The 18,815-nt window shown below is 40.3% G+C and overlaps 1 protein-coding gene across 1 annotated transcript in view; it reads left to right on the forward strand.

Annotated features, from left to right (window-relative positions):
• LOC140343835 (complement C4-B-like) overlaps positions 1 to 18,038 on the forward strand; it is a 47,976-nt gene extending 29,938 nt beyond the window's left edge. The window contains exons 24-38 of the mRNA XM_072430726.1: positions 555 to 630; positions 2,145 to 2,301; positions 3,206 to 3,307; positions 4,733 to 4,901; positions 5,639 to 5,805; positions 6,287 to 6,439; positions 7,775 to 7,834; positions 9,361 to 9,451; positions 10,296 to 10,455; positions 11,344 to 11,434; positions 13,272 to 13,346; positions 14,245 to 14,347; positions 16,109 to 16,198; positions 16,861 to 16,950; positions 17,897 to 18,038. Coding sequence (XP_072286827.1) covers positions 555 to 630; positions 2,145 to 2,301; positions 3,206 to 3,307; positions 4,733 to 4,901; positions 5,639 to 5,805; positions 6,287 to 6,439; positions 7,775 to 7,834; positions 9,361 to 9,451; positions 10,296 to 10,455; positions 11,344 to 11,434; positions 13,272 to 13,346; positions 14,245 to 14,347; positions 16,109 to 16,198; positions 16,861 to 16,950; positions 17,897 to 17,988 — 1,676 coding nt within the window. The 3' untranslated portion in view covers positions 17,989 to 18,038. The remainder of the gene's footprint in view (positions 1 to 554; positions 631 to 2,144; positions 2,302 to 3,205; positions 3,308 to 4,732; positions 4,902 to 5,638; positions 5,806 to 6,286; positions 6,440 to 7,774; positions 7,835 to 9,360; positions 9,452 to 10,295; positions 10,456 to 11,343; positions 11,435 to 13,271; positions 13,347 to 14,244; positions 14,348 to 16,108; positions 16,199 to 16,860; positions 16,951 to 17,896) is intronic.
• The last annotated feature ends 777 nt before the right edge of the window (positions 18,039 to 18,815 follow it).

The raw sequence follows: 18,815 nt of genomic DNA on the forward strand, positions 1-18,815 counted from the left end.
AGTTTTATGCAAATCCTGACTTTTCCTGTAAAAATCTGACTTGTCTCTGCCTCTACTTACCACATAAGCCTCCATATAAGTCACTACTCACATCACATTAGAGGATTATAGGGGGAAACTCGCAGGGTGAGCTTAGATACTTTAGGTTGTACTGTATGTATTGTACTTTATATATGGTACACAGCTGACAAAGTTCTTTTTGCAGGTAGAAGGTAAATACATAATATGGTGAATAAGTGAAACGCGTCAGCGCTACAATTATGTTTAAAATTCTGCTCCAATTGATAAATAGCTTCGTCTTTTGTGAATTGTCTCACTCTTCCCCATGTCCCATGGAATGTCCCCATGGGCAGGGGGCAGCAGACAAGCCTCTGTAACAGAAACAACGCCATTGTTTCCTTTTATAGGAAAATTAAAATGTGTCCTCAAACACTAGCTATCGTTAAAAAAATTGATTGCATGTCACTCCTACAAATTTATACATGAGGAAAAATGAAAAAATTAAACTGTGATAAAGTTAAATATTATGAATTGAAGTGTCTGTTTACCCCCAGGATATTTAAGGATATTACAGTACAGGAAAACTGATGGATCGTATGGTGCCTGGCTACACAGACCCAGCAGCACATGGTAAGAGGAACGTTCAATTGATAAAATTTTATTGTTAAGTGAAACCTAGGAAATATAAGAAAGATGCAGGAACTGACAGAGCTGATCTCAAAAATGTTAAATCCTTGGCACAGAGACAACAAAAAAAGTCTACATATTGTGCAGAATATAGGGGGTCTCTGTTGATATTCAAACCAGACCAATTTCTAGCCATTAAGCCTGGGTAACCAGGATAATGGAAGAGGGGTAGTGGGAGTGACCCCCTCACACATCCTTCCTGCCCATAACAGGCCCATGATCAACCAGATAGTTAGGGAACATGGCCTGTTTTCCTCCAAATAGTTGTAGAGACCTATTAAGAATGGAGGATTTTTTTCTTATTGGGGACCCTAAATAGCTGACTCCTCACTTCAGAAAATAGAAGGGGGCAGGGAGAATGTGCCCCCACCACAAACAACTCTTCTTCCCATACCGGGCCCATAGATGAGGGAAAGGGCTTTTTCTCCACCAAACAGTTGTAGGATCTTCAAAAGGAGGGCTTCAGATAGTTGCCTCTCACTCAGGAAAATGGAAATGGGGGCATCCTTCCCCTTGATATGAGTTCAAAATTAGGAGCCCCAGATACCTTCTCCCTCACTTCCCAAATGAAAGGGATGCTGTGAGAATGTCCCCCTTATCCTTCCACACACCCACCAATCCTGTCCATACCAGACCCATGATTAACAGTTCCCATAGTTGGGGGGGAAGAGACGCTTCTACCACAAATGATCATAGAGGTTTGTTAAGAGGGGAGATTTATGGGCAATTGTTAATTTGAGGTGCCCCCGATAGCCAGATGAGTACAGGAGTGTATATAGGTACCCCTTACTCTTTTCAAACAGCGTTAACAAAATGGTAAAGAAAGACACTGACACCTTACAAAAAATGGTTTCTTGAAATATTAACACATACATGGCAATCATGACAACCAATTATGCGAAGATGCTGAACTACCACTGCTAAATGACAGATCCCTGAAATCAAAAATCCCATAACAATGCTACAACATTGCCCATACAACATACTTCAATCATTGATGTTGATAAGATGCCAGCATGTTAATGAGTAAAATGTAAATTAAGACTCACCCGGCCTGGTTTAAACACTCCCCATCTAAACTTTGACTTGTTTTTGTTGGAAAAAAAACATTTTTTTCCATTTGGGACATGTTCCTCACATCCTTCGGATCCTCACATTATTTTTGCTGACAATAATATGTTCAGGTACCTTGCAAGTACTCAGGTAAGGTAAATATAGACAATGCAAATACGTTCATAAATTAATCTAGAGTGAATTTTAAAGTAATCTGATGAATTTGGATTTAAATCCTCATTGCATCCCTTGACCATTGGCCATGACCAATTTTATCACCCAGTGCTCTACATAGGACCGGTCCTTAAACTCTCATATCACTGGCTATCAAAACCAACAAACCAAAAATAACCTCTGAAATGGAACACAATGTTTAATTTGCTTTCTCTCGGGTGTTTTTTCAGGCTCACGTCTTTTGTGGTGAAAGTGTTGTCCTTATGCCGTAAATATATTGAGGTGGATGTGGAAGAGATTCGAAAGTCTGTTGCCTATCTCATCACCAAGCAGACCGCAACGGGAGCGTTCAAGGAAACCACACCGGTTGTCCACCTAGATATGATGGTAAGAAGGCATGGGATGATATTTGTTCTCTATTTCAAAAATCACATTAATCATCTTTTATAAAGCAACTCCAGCCTATGTTGCAGCCTCCCTCAGGTCTAAATTGCCATCTTTGAATAAGGGTTCCTGTTAATATTCAAACCTAGACCCTACCCACACTGCACACACTCTTCCTGCCCATACCAGGCTCATGCTCAATAGGTCCCATAATTGGTGGAGGTTTGTTAAATGGGGAATCGTTTTGTGGGATCTTTAATAAAGGGAGCCCCAGAGAGCTGTTCTCTTACTTAGGAAAATGAAAGAGGGGGAACGTGTGAGTGTGCCCCCACCATACACACCGTCCCTACCTGTACCAGGTCCTATGTTGGAGGATGGGGCCTCTTCTCTCCCAAATGGTTTGGGAACTTTCTTCTGGGAACTTTAATAAAGTGGGCCCCAAATTTTTGTGCCAAAAATTTGCCAAAAATCAGACAATTAATAAGTGTTCAGGAAGGTTGTCAGTGTTTATTCACCTTATCACGATATCACTAGCTTCTGTCTTACCATGACTTTGGAACATGAGTTTCCAGAAAGTGTCATGTCGAGGAGAAGAGAAAAATGTGAGGAGGAAATAGGAGATAAAATACCAAATACTTCTGCCTTGTCCAGGTGGTGACTGGACAATGTATGGAGAAGCAGCAGACGGATAAGATCATCTCTCTGTTACTGCTCCCATCGGCTTCTTGTGTTCCCTGCTCCTACTCTGAGTTCCACTATGCAGGGAGTTAAAAAAGATTGACTCTAAATTAAATTCAGGTACTGAGACTGCTTGTATTATGAGTTCATAAATGTTATATAAACATTATAGGTTTAGCTTTAGGATAACAGACCCTTGAGTTTCTAAATATGACTTTTATCTCTGCAGGGCGGTGTTTCTGGGAAGAACGCTGACGTTTCTCTAACGGCCTACGTACTGATTGCCCTCCATCATGCCAGGGACTCACTTGCTGAAGATGACATCACAACGGTACATATGATATGCTCTTGCTCTGACCAAACCACACCCCAAAACTACCGCAAGCTGTGCACAACCCCCCCCCGGCCACACCCCAAAACTACTGCAAGCTCTGCACAAACCCCTCCTGGGCCACACCCCAAAACTACCGCAAGCTCTGCACAAACCCCTCCTGGGCCACACCCCAAAACTACCGCAAGCTCTGCACAAACCCCTCCTGGGCCACACCCCAAAACTACCACAAGCTCTGCAGAGACCCCTCCCTGGCCACATCCAAAAACTGTGTGGGGAAAAAGGAGAATGGAAATTACCTGTCCCTAATAAATAAATAGATATATGAGCCTACCCCAGAGGTAAGTATGAGTAAAAAATAAAGACGAGAAAAAACTGGGGTTTGTAGGCAAAATGTAAATGGGATCAGTTAGGACTAGTGTTCTAGACACATGAAATCCCTGATTAATAAAAACTTTACAATTGTGTGCTTGAATATTGTGTCCCGACGTGTTTTGACCCTGCGGTCCACAAGTCCCCTGAGGAAGCCATTATAGGCGGAACGCGTTTCAATTAATCAGGGATTTGTGTCCAGAATACTAGTCCCAACAGATCCCCTTACAGCTTTGCATAGGGAATGGGACTCCTGAATTTTGTTTAATATTATGAAATGCATATGTATTGAATGTATGTTATATGATTGTTAATATAACTTACCACACAATACAATTCTCACAATTTGCCTACAAACCCCAGTTTTTTTTGTCTTTATTTTCTACTCACACCCCAAAACTACCACAAGCCCTGCACAAACCCCTCAGTGCTCACACCCCAAGAATACCTCAAACTCCTCCCAAACAACTCCCTAGCCAAACCCTAAGCCTGCCTTAGGCTTTGCCCAAACCCCTCCCTGGCTACAGCCCAAGACTTCCTTAAGCTCCACCCAAGCTACAACCTAGCTTGTAGCTTCACCCAAATCAAGCCTTAACCACCATCCACTCACAAGATCATGTAAAGCTCTGGCTAATGTCACCCGGCACCCTCGGTTGGCTGCTGGCCAGTCCAAGCCTGGGGAATGGATCACACAGGTGGGGACTCATGACACTACTTGGTGGCCTGGCCCAGGCAATCAGCAACATTCATAGATATGTAATTGGCCGGGGAAGCTGAAAGTCAATAGGAAAACCAATACATTTTGGTATATGTATAGGTAGTTTTCTTTTTCACATTTGATATTTTTGACCTTGCCATTACAAACTTCCTGTACTAGGGTGACAATGCTGACTTACTGTGCTGGGAAGTGTTGTCACCCAAGTGCAGGAATTATTTTAGAATTCCCATATTCTCAGGGTTGATGTCAAACAGACCCAGAACATGATGCTGAATTTCAGAGAAGGTCAGCATGTTCATTTTCTTTCCTGAATTTTTCCTTTCCTGCCATTACAGATAAGCAGAATCAGCAGGGCGATAGATTACCTGCGTGGTGAGCTGGATTCCTTGTCTGAGCCTTACCCATTGGCTATCACTGCCTACGCCCTGACCCTCACCTCCGGGGACTCCGTTCTAAAGGAAAAGGCCTACAAAAAACTGATGCTCAAAGCCCAAGGAGGGTCCAGTGAGTGGGGAACCATTTTATTCACTCTGTGGTCTCACAACCTTTGTTCTTAAAATTCTTTTATTTATGTCTCTTTGTTTTACTTTATTCATTTTCTAATCTTTCTACAACATTCTTTTTTTTTCTTCATCTCCACTTCTGTGCAGTCGCGTTTATGCCAGACGGCACCGCCAGATTTATAACCTCCACTGCAACCCAAGAACATTGAGGCTGATTTACCAGAGGCTGTTCACTTACCCAGGTGAATAAACACCTTGCAAGGGATATTTCACTTACCTTGTTAAGTGTAGTAATAGATGACTTTGCAAAGACTACCCAACACATACAGGGAAATCTTAAAAGTGTGATTTTTCCTTGCACGTGGTTGGATGGTTGTTGTCGGCAGAGCTTCATCTCATTTTCTGATCTAAGTGAAATATCCTTTGCAAGGAAATAATTCACTTTGTTATGTGAACAACCTATATATTTGCAGTTAATCAATACCAGCCAACTTTCTGATTAGAAATTGAGGCAGCAGAATGGTGCTGGTGAGGTCACCACCCTCCTTGCACATGTGCATTGCAGCAGAGCCTTATTGGCTCTCCAGAACTCTTCATGCTAATTGTATTAGAAAACAGTGCCGTCATTTCTGATGGTGGCCCTGTAAATTTCAATACACACATATACCTATATGTATATATTATTTAAAGCATTTCAATGAAATATGACTTTTGATAATAAAATCCTTGTATTTGTAGGACTGGGTGAGATGTTTTTTGGCCCCCAAGGTACAGCTCTTGCAGTTGAAACAACATCATACGCATTACTGACGTCTCTCCTCCGTAACGACAGAAGTAACGCAGAGTTAATGTACACCTGGCTCTCCGAGCAGCAGAATTATGGCGGGGGATTTAAATCTACCCAGGTAAGGGGAGAGGAGTGAGTGTAACCCTAACATTAACTCTGTCTTTAACCCTAACACTATTTGACTCTATAACTGTACTTTCCACCCCATAAGCCTAACACTAACTCTACCTGAAACTCTAATAATTACCCTGTTTGTATTAATAAAACTAACCCTCTGTTTAACCCTAACTATTTACACAGCCCCAGCCCTAACCTATCCTTTCCTTACACTGATTTTTTCTGTAACACTTACACCAATCCTCTCTGTAACTCCAACACTAAGCTCCTATCCCCTTCTAACCCTAACACCTTCTCTGTTACTCTTCCTAAAGCAAACTTTTCCATACTCAGCCAACCCCATGCCAGGATCTTCTTCAGAAAAGCCTTACTGTTCCTGGGAATCTCTGCTTCCTGGGATTAACTACAATTCCAACCTATAAAAACATAAATGTTGTGGACTGAGACAATCCATATTTTTTTTTCTGTTGCTTGGTCCGTAGGACACAATTATGGCTCTGGAAGCTCTCTCTGAATACTGGATCCTAACCTCTGAAGAAGATCAGAATGAGTTACAGGTGAAGATAAGTTCCCTGGAGAGATCCCAAGAAATGGACATCTCCCTGCGTAATGAGGAATCTGTGCAGGAAGAGCTGGTAAGGTCCATGGGGTACAGGTTTGGTTGGGCTCAGTGATAGGCAAGTACAGCTCGTGTGCTCAACCTCAACTTTTTCTTTTTGATTTAAGGGCTAGAACCCCTTTCAGGTTTTATTTATTGTATGGGCTTCCTCCATGTACAACATAGCCTTCTACTCTAATTTAATGGTGCCTCATATTCTCGTATTCTAATAAAGCCAAAGGAAAAGTGAATAGGAATATTGTAGATTCTTTCTTAAGTGACAGCTATGAGTCTGTTGGAGCTGCTGACTTCACTTCCTTTATGGTGGCACCCAGCAGCACTCTCATGTCTTTATGGTATGGACTACAATAATGAGGAACTAAAGTGTAAAAATAAAAAATTGGGACTAGGCCATCTTCATTGTAAATTGTCTGTATCTATATTACGACACATAACTCCTTTCTGGTCCATATTGAAAGAGGTAACTCCTGTTTGTATCAATATTGGATGGCATTACTCCGGTCTGTATCTATATTGGAAGGTGTAACTCCTATCCGTATCCATATTGGATGGCATAGGGCCTGTTCATGTCCATATTGGATGACGTAATTCCTGCCCGTCTCCGTATTGCAAGAAGGAAGTCCTGACGATACCTGTATTGGAAGGAGAAGCTCCCGTCCCTAATCGCATTGGAAGGCATGACTCATGCCCATATCTGTATTGGAAGGCGTAACCCATGCCCATATCCATATTGAAAAGCGTAACTCCTGTCCGTATCTGTATTGGAAGGAGTAGCTCCTGTCTGTATTCGTATTAGATGATGTAACTCCTGCCCATGCACACCAGAGTTCAGTTGAGCAAGAAGATGGGATCAGGCAGATAAGTATATTTATTGCAGAAGGGACATAGCCTGTCTCTGAAATAAAGGCCTGCCTGGTCACTAATTTTCAAAGCAAAACTTTAGTTCCACTCTAAATGGTCATATATTCTTTTGGAAAGATTTTTGTTGGCATGAGTGGCTAAATGGTGAAACGCGTCAGAAACCAAGACCCTTTGCTTTTTTCCTAATGATCAATGCATCATTCAGCAAGGAAAACAAATTGTAACAATTTAAACATGATAGTGGATCTTTGTAGAAAATAATATTTTGTATAAATATAAATTTTATTTTAATTGAATATGTTTTTACTGCCAAAAAACACTTTCTGAACAAATTTATGCTCCAAAAAAAATGTGGTTTTAGATCTGCATCCTCAGGGGTTGGCAGAATGATATCAAATTGACATCAAAGGACATCCAATTTAGATTTATTGGGATGTATTTTGGATGAAAAAAAAATGTTGAACCCTAAATAAATGTTTATATTTTACAGAGATCTATGGGAAAAAAATTTACAGTGAAGGTATTTGGACAGGGAACTGGAATTTTAACAGTGAGTATAGTAAAATTGTATTATTCCTGACTTTGTATTTAGTTTGGTATCTGGAATCCACATCTAAATCTAAAGCTACCGAAAGCCAGGTTAAAAAAACCCACAAAGGAATTTAACATACTAGAAATTAGCATATTGCAAATAGAATCATATATAAGTAATTGATCCAGAGGAAGGCAAAAAAATCTATAAAAAACGTGATTCAGTTTAGATTTTTTCCTGAGATGAGGGGACAGAGCTTGTTCTCTCATCATTTCCTAGTAATTCTTTATGGTGGACCACTGAATGGTCAGCTGTGGATGGCCACTATAATTTCTTATGAGGGAGAATGCAGCCAGAGGCACCCCATTGTATCCTTTACCCTCTCCTATCTATAGAACAAATTTTTAATATTTTAAATTCTGCAACTTTACATATAATACTACATAGTAATCCTTGTCTTTGCTCAGACATTTCCTGTCCTAGGGTGACAACTGTCCCCCACCCATGATCCTACATTGTCACCCTCATACTGACATACAAGCAGCTGTGCCCACATATATTGCTAGGGTCATATATTGTGCCACCATTGTCTCTATAAAGCAGCTGTTCTAGAGCAGCGAAGTGCAGCTGATGCTGGAGAAAGTCCTGAAAAGAGGAAGGAGAAAACAGAGAAGGAATTTGTATTTTTTTATGCTTATAAAATAAATGACAATTGTTTCCAACACAGAGATTAAAAAATACCAGGTTTTCAAAATATTTTAAAGCAGCAGGTGAAGTCAGATGGTAAATTGCAGATATTGTTAAAGTTCTCCAAGGCTGGGAAAGATAGATTATCATGGGAGAACCTGGAATAGATCTGGCTCAGGACTGATATAATTTCCCAATAATGAAGACCTTTAATAAACCAGGCACAGTATGAAGGTCAAACAGGTTCTCTATCGGAGCCAATGTGGATGAAGTAGACAATGGAAGCTGTAGGTAATCCTTGGGACAACTGCTTAGAACAGGCATGTCCAAAGTTCAGCCCGGGAGCCAATTGTGGCCTGTGTTCAGATTTCCACCAGCCCGCAGCAATTTTTTTATTTCATTAGAGTTGATCAACCACCTTGGAATTATCAGCCCGCTACTCAACGGGCATAATCGGCAGCACAGCAGTCCCCATGTGTGCACACGGAATCCCCTACGTCATTATAGTGGGTGTATGCTGTGTGGAACCCGCATGGACCACGCCCTCTCTGATTGCAAGAACGTGCTCTGCACAAAGCCCGCACTGACACCAGACTCCATGCACAGGGAATCCCTCATGTCACCCTGGTGGGCATGTGCTATGCGGGACCCGCACAGACCACGCCCACAGTAACCCTGAGTACGCGCTGAATGGTCGCCCCCCACACATTTTCACCCCACCAAATCTGGCCCTCTTTGCGAAAGACAAAACCTATTCCAAGGTCAACATTAGTGGACCATATTCTGAACCAAAACCCTAGACCTTTTTTCACACATCTAAATTTATAATCTACTACGGCCTTGATCATCACTTTCAGGTCCTCAAAAGGTATAACATAATGAAGGTGGACGACTCGGACTGTTCACAGCTTGGACTTGAAGTCACCATTTTCGGGGATGAAGTTGTTGGTAAGCAAATACCAGATTATCCATATGTTCTATTAATATTAGCTTCCATAGGAGAATTGCATTGGGTCAACACAGAGATATTCTTATTTTTTTGCCATTAATAAAAAAGACTGTGTATTTCAATATGGGTGGAGTTGGGATTTGGGCATATTCACAAGTATGAGATATAGTGGCCTGGTGCACAGTATTAATACATAGAGGCAGTCTTTAGAGTCAACCGCAATGTTTTACTTGAAAGTCTTTGTCATGCAGCGGAATGAAAAATTGTGGTGAATTGGTTTGAACTGCAAAGGTTTATAGGCCATTTTCCAGTATTTGCTACCACAATTCATTCAACTGAAGCACACTGTGCTTGGAACACACTCCTATTCAAGTCAATGCAAGTGGCTGGTCAATCCAAGGTGACTAGAAGGTCAAGCCCAGGAACTGTGCCACAAACCACTACAACTGCAATACAAACACAACCATGTGCAAACACGTTCAGAAAATGGTCCCAAACCGCTACTATATGGTTGAATAGGAATAGTTGGGAGCACAGTTGAGCATGCAATAAATGACTACAGTTTAGTGCAATTAGCCTAAAGCTGTATGCAAATATAAAAGATACAATGCAGTTCTGTATAAATTATTATATCCAGTGTTCTCCCCAGCTTTCTTTAGCCGGGCGCACTTTCAGCAACCACATGGCTGTTTTTGGGTGGTTACTGAAGAGTTGGGTCACAATACAGGGGCCACCACCTACCTACAGCTTCTTCCCACCCATAGGGAGATGCAGCAATTACATGAAGGTGACCCTAAATCTCTTCTACCTCTTACCTCTCTCTGTCTGAACTTGTGATTGCAGAGAATGTGGAGGACTATGATTATGATTATGATGAGGGTGGTGAGATGGCTGATGAGCCCCTTCATAACATTCAATGGCATGACCTTCGCCGCAGAGCAAGGAGAGAGGTCTCTCAGCCCAAAGAGAAGCAAGCGAGAGTGGACTATAGAATATGCTTATGGTAAGGACAAGAACACAATTACATGATAAAGCACTGAAGGAAAATATTTTTAATGTTTTACAACATTAAATCTATCTATCTATCTATATATTCTACAGCAGGAAATACCTTCACTTTGTCTCCACTTTTGTAGACCTCCAGCGGTAGTCTACAGAAGGAGGGAGGGTTTATGGCTGTGTGTATGTTTCTGTGTAAATTTCACTTTGAGCTACTGAGTTCTGTAAACAATACGCGTTTTACAAATAGAGATAAATTGATACTGCAAAAAATGTAAAAAAAACACATTCACATATAAATGATGGTAAATCTTTTGGGTATTTTAGAATTTACTAAAAATCATCAGGTAAGATTTATTGCTTCATCCATTTTCTTATTCAATGAAAGATTACCTTATCAGGGGCATGTTTGCATGAGGACTTGTGGTTTAACTTTTCCGATAAATGATCAGAGAGTGGTAAAATCAGCAGATGGATAGGCATATTTGGCACAGATAATCCAATCTTTACTAGATCTAGATTTCAGATCGGTAGACAGAGCACACACCAATTATAGTAGAGGTAACAAGCTAAGAATATGCACCCACACCAATGCAGTCCAGGCAAAATAGTAGTTAGAGCCAAACATACGCAGACAGAATAACCTGTTAACCAAGTGTTTGCTAAATGCCCAGCAATCTGCTTAAACACTCCTGATTGGGGTAGATGTGCTACAGTCCAATCTGATGCATCACTGTTCTATCACGCAAATTGTTCTATCTTTTCCTAACTCTGTCAACAATTTAAAGATGGGGTTTGCTGGAATTTGGCTTTCAATGTTTTAAACACAGCTTCAGTTTATCAAAGTATACATTCTTGGTTCTCTTCTCACTTTTCTCGTCTTTTTTCCCAGGCGAAAAGATTCAGCTCGAGACACTGGAATGGCTATTGTCGACATTACCATGCTGAGTGGCTTTGAACCCAGCACACAGGACCTAAACAGGGTACATAACGCTAAGTCTAATTCTGTATGAAATTAAATTTTTTTGGTAATTTTTGAAACAAATGTATGCCTAGGAGTTCAGTTCAATGCTACATTTGCAACAATTATTTTAACATATTCACTAAAGGCAAAGGAAATGCATTTTATGTACAGGTATATACCGGCCATGGAGGAACCATACAGCAGGTATTCAATGTGCCGGATGAAGACATTGGCTTCAGTATACAGTCCATTTGAAAACTAAAATGACTCTCAGGTCACTTACCTGGAACAAGCATATGATCGGAGTAAAAGAAGACATTAGGGATCATTTACTAAAGCAAATAGGCTTGCTCATTTACCAAGGTGACTTATACTCATGCAAGGGATACTTTACTTAGCATAGTAAACAGTGTATATTCTTTTAGTAAATCCACCTCAATTTTCCATATGTTTTCCTAGTCAGCAAGAAAGCATAGAAGCAATAGTGCCCAGGGTCAGATTTCTGAATAGGCCTAGGCCAGCATGGCCACTAGAATGTGGACTCAGACCTTCCAATTGCACTGTTTTGGAGTGGAGTTCTGGATCTCTCCCTGATAGTACTAGAATGACAGCCAGGCAGCTCACTTTCCTAGAGAGAACGATTGTAGCCTTCATGTTTCCCTTATAACCGATTACCATTAACATCATTAAGTCTACCAATTGTCCAAGGAACCTTTGCAGCAAATTCCTGAAGTAGCAATGTAGCAAAGGTTGTTGTATTTTGACTTACCTAATGCAAAAACCGCTACCATTTATTTATGTTTCTTTAAAACTGAATTCAGACCCTAAAACTTTAATTTTAACATATTTACTCAATACCCACAAAGGAAATTAATTCCCCATGTGTGCACCAAATGCAAACCTTTGTAAGCCCAGGTTTTACTTTGTAGCATTGACATCATCAATAAACCTGAGCTCTTTAAGGGACCCAAAAGGTCCACCCACGGCAGGGTATCTGCAGAAATCTACAGGGACAGAGACAAGACCAATGAAGGATAGGACGGTAGTCACTGGTCCTTATTACATGAAGCTCCTGCAAAGGCCACATTTCACATTGGATTAGATCTAGAGGAAAATCACATCAACATTCAGGAATACATATGATTCATGTGTTTAGACATTATTTTTTATAGGACATTTAATACTATCCCAAAATGTACCTTTAAACATGTACCCCATGCACAATTAAGTGGCATATTTGGCATTCTTTGCACCATCAGACATCCTGAAGGTTTGAATTTTTAAATTATTTTGTTTAAAGAATTTATTAGATGCAGAAATGTGAAAAAAAAATAGGAGCCATTCACAATTTTGCACTGAAAAAGAATTCCAAGTAAGAATGATTCTGGCCCAAATGGATGCAAAATCCGAAGTCTTAATCATAATTTCTTCCTTTTAGGTTTACCCGTACAGTATATCTGTCAATGACAAGGCATAGTATATGGCAGTGGCTGCCGCATGGTTTGGCTGACCCTACACTATACCAATGGCAGGCATATGCACAGATATCCGAAATTTAGAACTGAACGAGAACTGAAATTGAAATTCCAAGTTCCAATGTGAGGTTTTAATAATGCAAATTGATTTTAATGCACTGATTTTGAATTGACACTGATGGGAACCACTAGATCACCACTAGAAATGACTTATTTATAGAAATAGACATAAGATATGACCACCGCCATCCCCATGAACTAGGCCTGGTTCTCACCCCATTATAGACTGCCTGTGTCATTATCTCTGCATGTTCTTGACTGTGAATTTAACCCCAAGTAATCCTGTACTTCTATCACACATGCTTTGTTCTGTTCCCACAGCTGAAGGACGGATTGGAGAGATACATTAGTCACTATGAGATTCAGGGGGGAAGACTTCTCATGTATTTCGATAAGGTTTGTATGCAATTTTTACTCTGGTGGCAATATACCAGAAACAGATCACTAAACAGATTACTCCCACTGGTCACAATACTGCATGTTGGTCATCCGCAGCAATCTAGTGACTTACCACTCATTGCTTCTATATTGTGTTTGTAAATGGAGATGGCCATCTTGGTTAAGGCTTTGCTTCCTCTTGGCAGAATCTCCAGCTAGGAGAACAGTGAGCAGCACCAAAGTAACCTCACAAAATATCACTCTATATCTCCTAAAATTAGCAGTCAGTGCCTGAGATCTCACACTGCAGACATACAGCTATGCGGCTATGGACCCTTTCATACTGTGTAGTGAGCTGATCCCAGGTGCATAGCAAACGGCTCCTATGCACTTGGGTGCAGCAAAACTCACCACAGGTTAACATGTTTGCTTGCAATACCCTTGTATTCGCAGTTATTCCTCCAGGGAGGGAAAGGCAACTGCATGGCCAGAAGCAACATGTTGCTACCAGAATTTAAGTGGCAAACTACTGCAACCGCAAATTCATGCAAATGCCTATACAAAATGGTTCCATTGATTGGAAGCAATTGGAAGGGTGGTTGGGACGGCAGCCAAGTCTGCGTTCAAGCACAGGGCCATTATGCATAAGAGATCCAAGACACAACAATACACCCCAAGGTAGACTGTTATTTTTAGAAGGGATTTCCAATAAATGGTACATTTTCCAAAATATTATGAAGGCACAATGGCCAGTTCTAGATGATCCCTACAAAATAGCAAATTATAACTTTTTAAGTTTGGTCGACTTTGAAGCTATAGACAGTGAAATTGTCATTTCTTAATCTTGAAACCAGGTAGGTTTTCTTTTTCATTACCTGGAATAATTCGGACATTTTCCCCTATCCCCTTTTTAAAGGTCACCAGTGAAAGGGAATGTGTGGCAGTCCAGGCGTACCAGACAGTGAAGGTGTCGCCTCTGCAGCCAGCCTCTGCCATCTTGTATGACTTTTATGAGCCAGGTAACAATATGTGATTTTTTTTACAGGTACCCATACACCACAGGCAGCGTGAGAAGTGTAGTCAACAATCTAATCTTGAAGAAATCCCTTCTCCTATGTCACATGAACACAATAAAATGGTTTAAGGGGGTTTATGAACTCGTATGCAGAAATACTTGCAAAGATTGGAAAACTTGGTGTTCATCTCAAAGTGAACCTGTTGTTTTCCCATGCAAAGCAAAGTAATAGGTTTACCTAAGAACCAAGTCCCCCCCAGCATCATATATTTATGTTCCACTAATTTATCTATCACACCCTATGTTCTCTTTTTTTCTTACCAAATTATCTCTGCCGCTAACATTGCCCTATACAGCAGTATTAAAGAGAGCACACTGATAGGAGCAGAAAAAGCCAGGGGATGGCCTCATCAGTCTTTTGCTGTTGTTTCACTCAGCAGGTTGTATCAGTCTGACATTTTAACATCATTTTGAGACCCTTCTGAGATCATTCAAAATTCATTAACAGATACATTTGACTTGCAGTTGCCCTTGTGGCTAGCGGTTGACCTGCTTTAAGTTTTTGCACCCCATAGACTTGAATGGTAATGATGTAGACAAATCTCATCAACAAAAACCCATTTGCAGCTTGTCTTTTCCTTCCACTCCCTTAGAGGTCCACATAAAGAGAAAGCAAATTTACATTGCAGCCCTTGATCACTCATGAACTTCCAGGCTGGATGATGTCTCTTGGTCTTGTTCCTACATCCAGTGTTGGCAGCACTGATGGAGGGCATGAAGGGACAGATTGCTTTGATTAATATTTGCTTTGGTTTTTCAAGGCTAAATTGATGGTTGTAATTGGGAGGGTTTTGAGGAACATTTGCGGAGTCAAAGGTTTGCCTAATTTCATGTTCTGTTAGTTATTTTAAAAGACCTCAAAACATGGGAAATTGCTCCTGTTTTTTTTACCCCTAACACACAACAAAACATAATGTGTCTGAGGTGGTGCTGAGACGTTCCTGGCTTTGCCCCTTCCAGATAAATAGAAAAATAAGTGTGGAGGCATATGACAGCCTAATATCTTAGTATGTAACTGTGCAAATATCAGGTCTTTGCAATTCTTAAAACTGTTTTTTCTTTTAGTGGGAAGAAGTGATGGCAGAGGCTAAGATACTATGATATTAGGCTGTCATATGCCCCCATGCTCATTTTTTTTATTTCATCTGGAAGGGGGCAAAACCAGGAAATTCTCAGCACCCCCTCATAGTGTGCTTCTTTGTACTGTGCACAATAGCCACATAGGGTGCCATTCAAAATGTGTTTCACTGCAGTGCATCACACCACGCAAGGTTCATTACTGTGCATTTAGGTATTCCAGGTTTTACTGAGATTTTGCACAATGCCTTAATATAAATGGGCTCTGACACGTTTTAATACCTCTCTACGACTTCTCTGGGGTCATTTCCTATTGTTTCTTGTCCCAATGACAATTGCAAGAAAACAAGAAATAGGTGGGGGGGGGGGGGGGGCAAAATTAGTACTATAAACCTGAAAAATAATTGAACTCTTCCCCACTCTATCCAAAACTTCTCTATCCTAGATAACTAGGGTACTAGGCTGCAATATTTTCTGAGACCTGGACAGATTTACAATTGATACTTATGTACAGTTGCTACTAATGTTCTTGTGCTTCTGTTTTTTCATATTCTGTTTGTGCTACACATAATTAATAAGCCCCAGTAAGCTCTTTAGAATACCCCGATGATGATATTGTCTTTGGCAGGTAACCAGTGCCGAGTGTTCTACAATGCCCCCTCCAAGACCAGCTTCATTTCTACCCTGTGCTCAGGAGATGTGTGTCAGTGTGCAGAAGGTAAGAAGAATACGTTTGTAGCTTATATGATCCAGTAGGAAAAGTGTCTTTTTGTAAAAAGTGTCTAATTTGTATAATCCCCAGTGTTAATCAAAGAACTGGACCTGTTTCCAAAAATCTTTATTTATCTGCAATATTTCCTGTGCACTTTATTTCATAAAAGTAAAGAAAAGTTAAAAAAGGCCTTTGTGTGCTTATGACCTAGTGGTAAGTTTGGAGAAGACCATTTTCTGTCCCAGCATAATTATGTTCTTGTGCACAAAGCCATTTCCATAAAAAATGGTATTGTGTGGAGAAATTCAAATGCCTCTACAAAGCCGTGACCTGCACTACTTAAAATTTTGGCCCTATGAAACAAAGCTTCCAATAATTTGCAGTAAGAAATATACTTTTTTAATGGCTACTTCTTCTTCTCCATTTTTATTTGAAAATATGATTATTTGTATTATTCATAAAAAGGGTTACCTTGTCCAGCATAGGGCTAAATTCAAATGGTGCAGAAAGAAACTGATTTCATATATGCCACTGCTGAAAATAACTCAATCATAAAGTTACTTTTGGTTATTGTATACTGAAAAGCTATGTAAATATACACTGAATAAAGGAGGGTGGAGAGTGGACTGTTTGATTATTGCAAATCTAATATCCCAACTATCTCCCAGGTCCTTGTCCCACTTTGAAGAGGACCTTGGCCATAGAAGAAAAGAATACACGTCAAGAATTTGCTTGTTACACCCCACGTGTGATGTATGGTGAGACAACTAAAACAACGTGCTGTTTGCATAACTCTCCAACTGCCAGAAACAAGAGGAATAGTCTGCAGATTAGCTGGATAAATATGGTTGTACCAGATAGCAAAATACCAGCAGGTCAAGGTGGCTCGATCCTTAGCATTTTGGCACATTTTTCTAAACAAATATATTGGAGTCCTCAGTGGGGAATGTTCCAGAGTTTTAACGGTGATAGACTCTACACCAGAATATGTCAGATTCACGTCTTTATAAATAGACCTCATTACCATTTGTATCGGGCTAGAATCATCTGACCTGTGTACATAGCCTTACAGAGAACAATGTACTTCCTTTTGGGTTGATTTCTAACTCTATAATGCCATGTTGTTACTTGTTGGGTGTTGACCCCAGCAAACTGTACTGAAAGTTTGAACATGTCTGGATTTACATCTCAGCAGCCTATATGGGACCTTAAAATCCACCCCTTTGGTTCAGGCTTGACCCCCAATTCCCTTTTTTTCCCAAAAATCATACACAGGGGAGAAAATTAGAAAACAAATACAAAATTAAATAAGTAAGATGTAACAAAATCTAACTAGCATGTTAAAAACTAGGGTTCATTAGTATGAACCATGGGGTGCAGAAGTCAGTAAAGTATACCATAGATTGCATGGGTCAGAAGTATGTAATGAAGAGTGCAGGGGTCAGTATCCAGAAGATGGTAGAGAGGGGTGGGAATAGGTGATGTTCTATAGTCCAACATGGAGAGTTATTGCTGGTTGAATTTCAGTGCCATGAGGCATATTAGTTCTTCCTGATAGGAGAACACTGGATTTATGATAGATCCACATCCATTTTTTGTACCTGTAGCATTTTTAAATTAAGTAAAACATGGAGAAATGTGCATGGGCTGAATATGTTAAAGACCAGCATTTATTGGATGATATATTTTATCTTTGCAACGCAGGCTACCGTGTGAAGGTGTTAGAAATGAACCAAGAAGATGCATTTATAGTGTACAAAGTGAAAATTATTGAAGTTCTGCAAAGAAGTAAGTGAATTGAACCTGTACTTTCGCTATATACACTGCATATACTGTATACAAGTGTGTGTACGTGTGCATGCAGATTTTTACTTTTTAAGTTAGGTATTTAAGTTCCATTTTATATTTCTAGATGTTGCAAATACCATACCGAATCTTCATTTTCAATCTACTTTAACAAGCAATATTTGGTATTTTCCTGACTACAAAAAAATATATAATATTTTCAGTCATCATCTTTTCCACGCTGACCAAACTATGCTAAAAATATATATACAAGTAATGTGTAACACAGAGTGCATGGGTCAGTAATATGTAAAATAAGGCCCAGAGATGAATGGAACATTGTGGAATGCAAGACTATGTGCTCAAGTGGAGAGGCAAATGAGGGGTTAAAAAGAAAAGGGGGGAGGTATCCCAGGGGTGGTTAAGGAAAGGTGAGTGATGGTAGTGAAAAGAGGGGTTGAGTGAGGATAGGGGAAGGTCAGGAAGCAGGATGTAGGAGGTCTTTATTACCAGGGCAGTGAGGGAGAAAGTATCTTGCCTGCCCTTTCTTGTTGAAGGGCATAGTCAATGGTTGTGCGATTGGAGGTTCCAGGTCATTGAGTGCAGTATTTGGGGTGCTCTGGTTGGGTGAGCCCTGTAAGTGGTTATGAGTGGAGGTGGAGTTCACAGAGCAGTTTAGGGCAGCTGGGCGCAATGATATCATTTGAATGGCAGACCCTTCTGGGGTGAAAACTCTTATGTTGTTAGTGGTGTTTTACCCCAAAAAGTTTGTGTTTGGTCTTATGTAATGTTTGGTCATATGCAGGTAGTATGTAATATAAAGTGCAGGGGTCAGTAG

This window comes from Pyxicephalus adspersus, chromosome Z (genome assembly GCF_032062135.1).
Source record: "Pyxicephalus adspersus chromosome Z, UCB_Pads_2.0, whole genome shotgun sequence".
In the NCBI taxonomy this organism is placed as follows: Eukaryota; Metazoa; Chordata; class Amphibia; order Anura; family Pyxicephalidae; genus Pyxicephalus; species Pyxicephalus adspersus.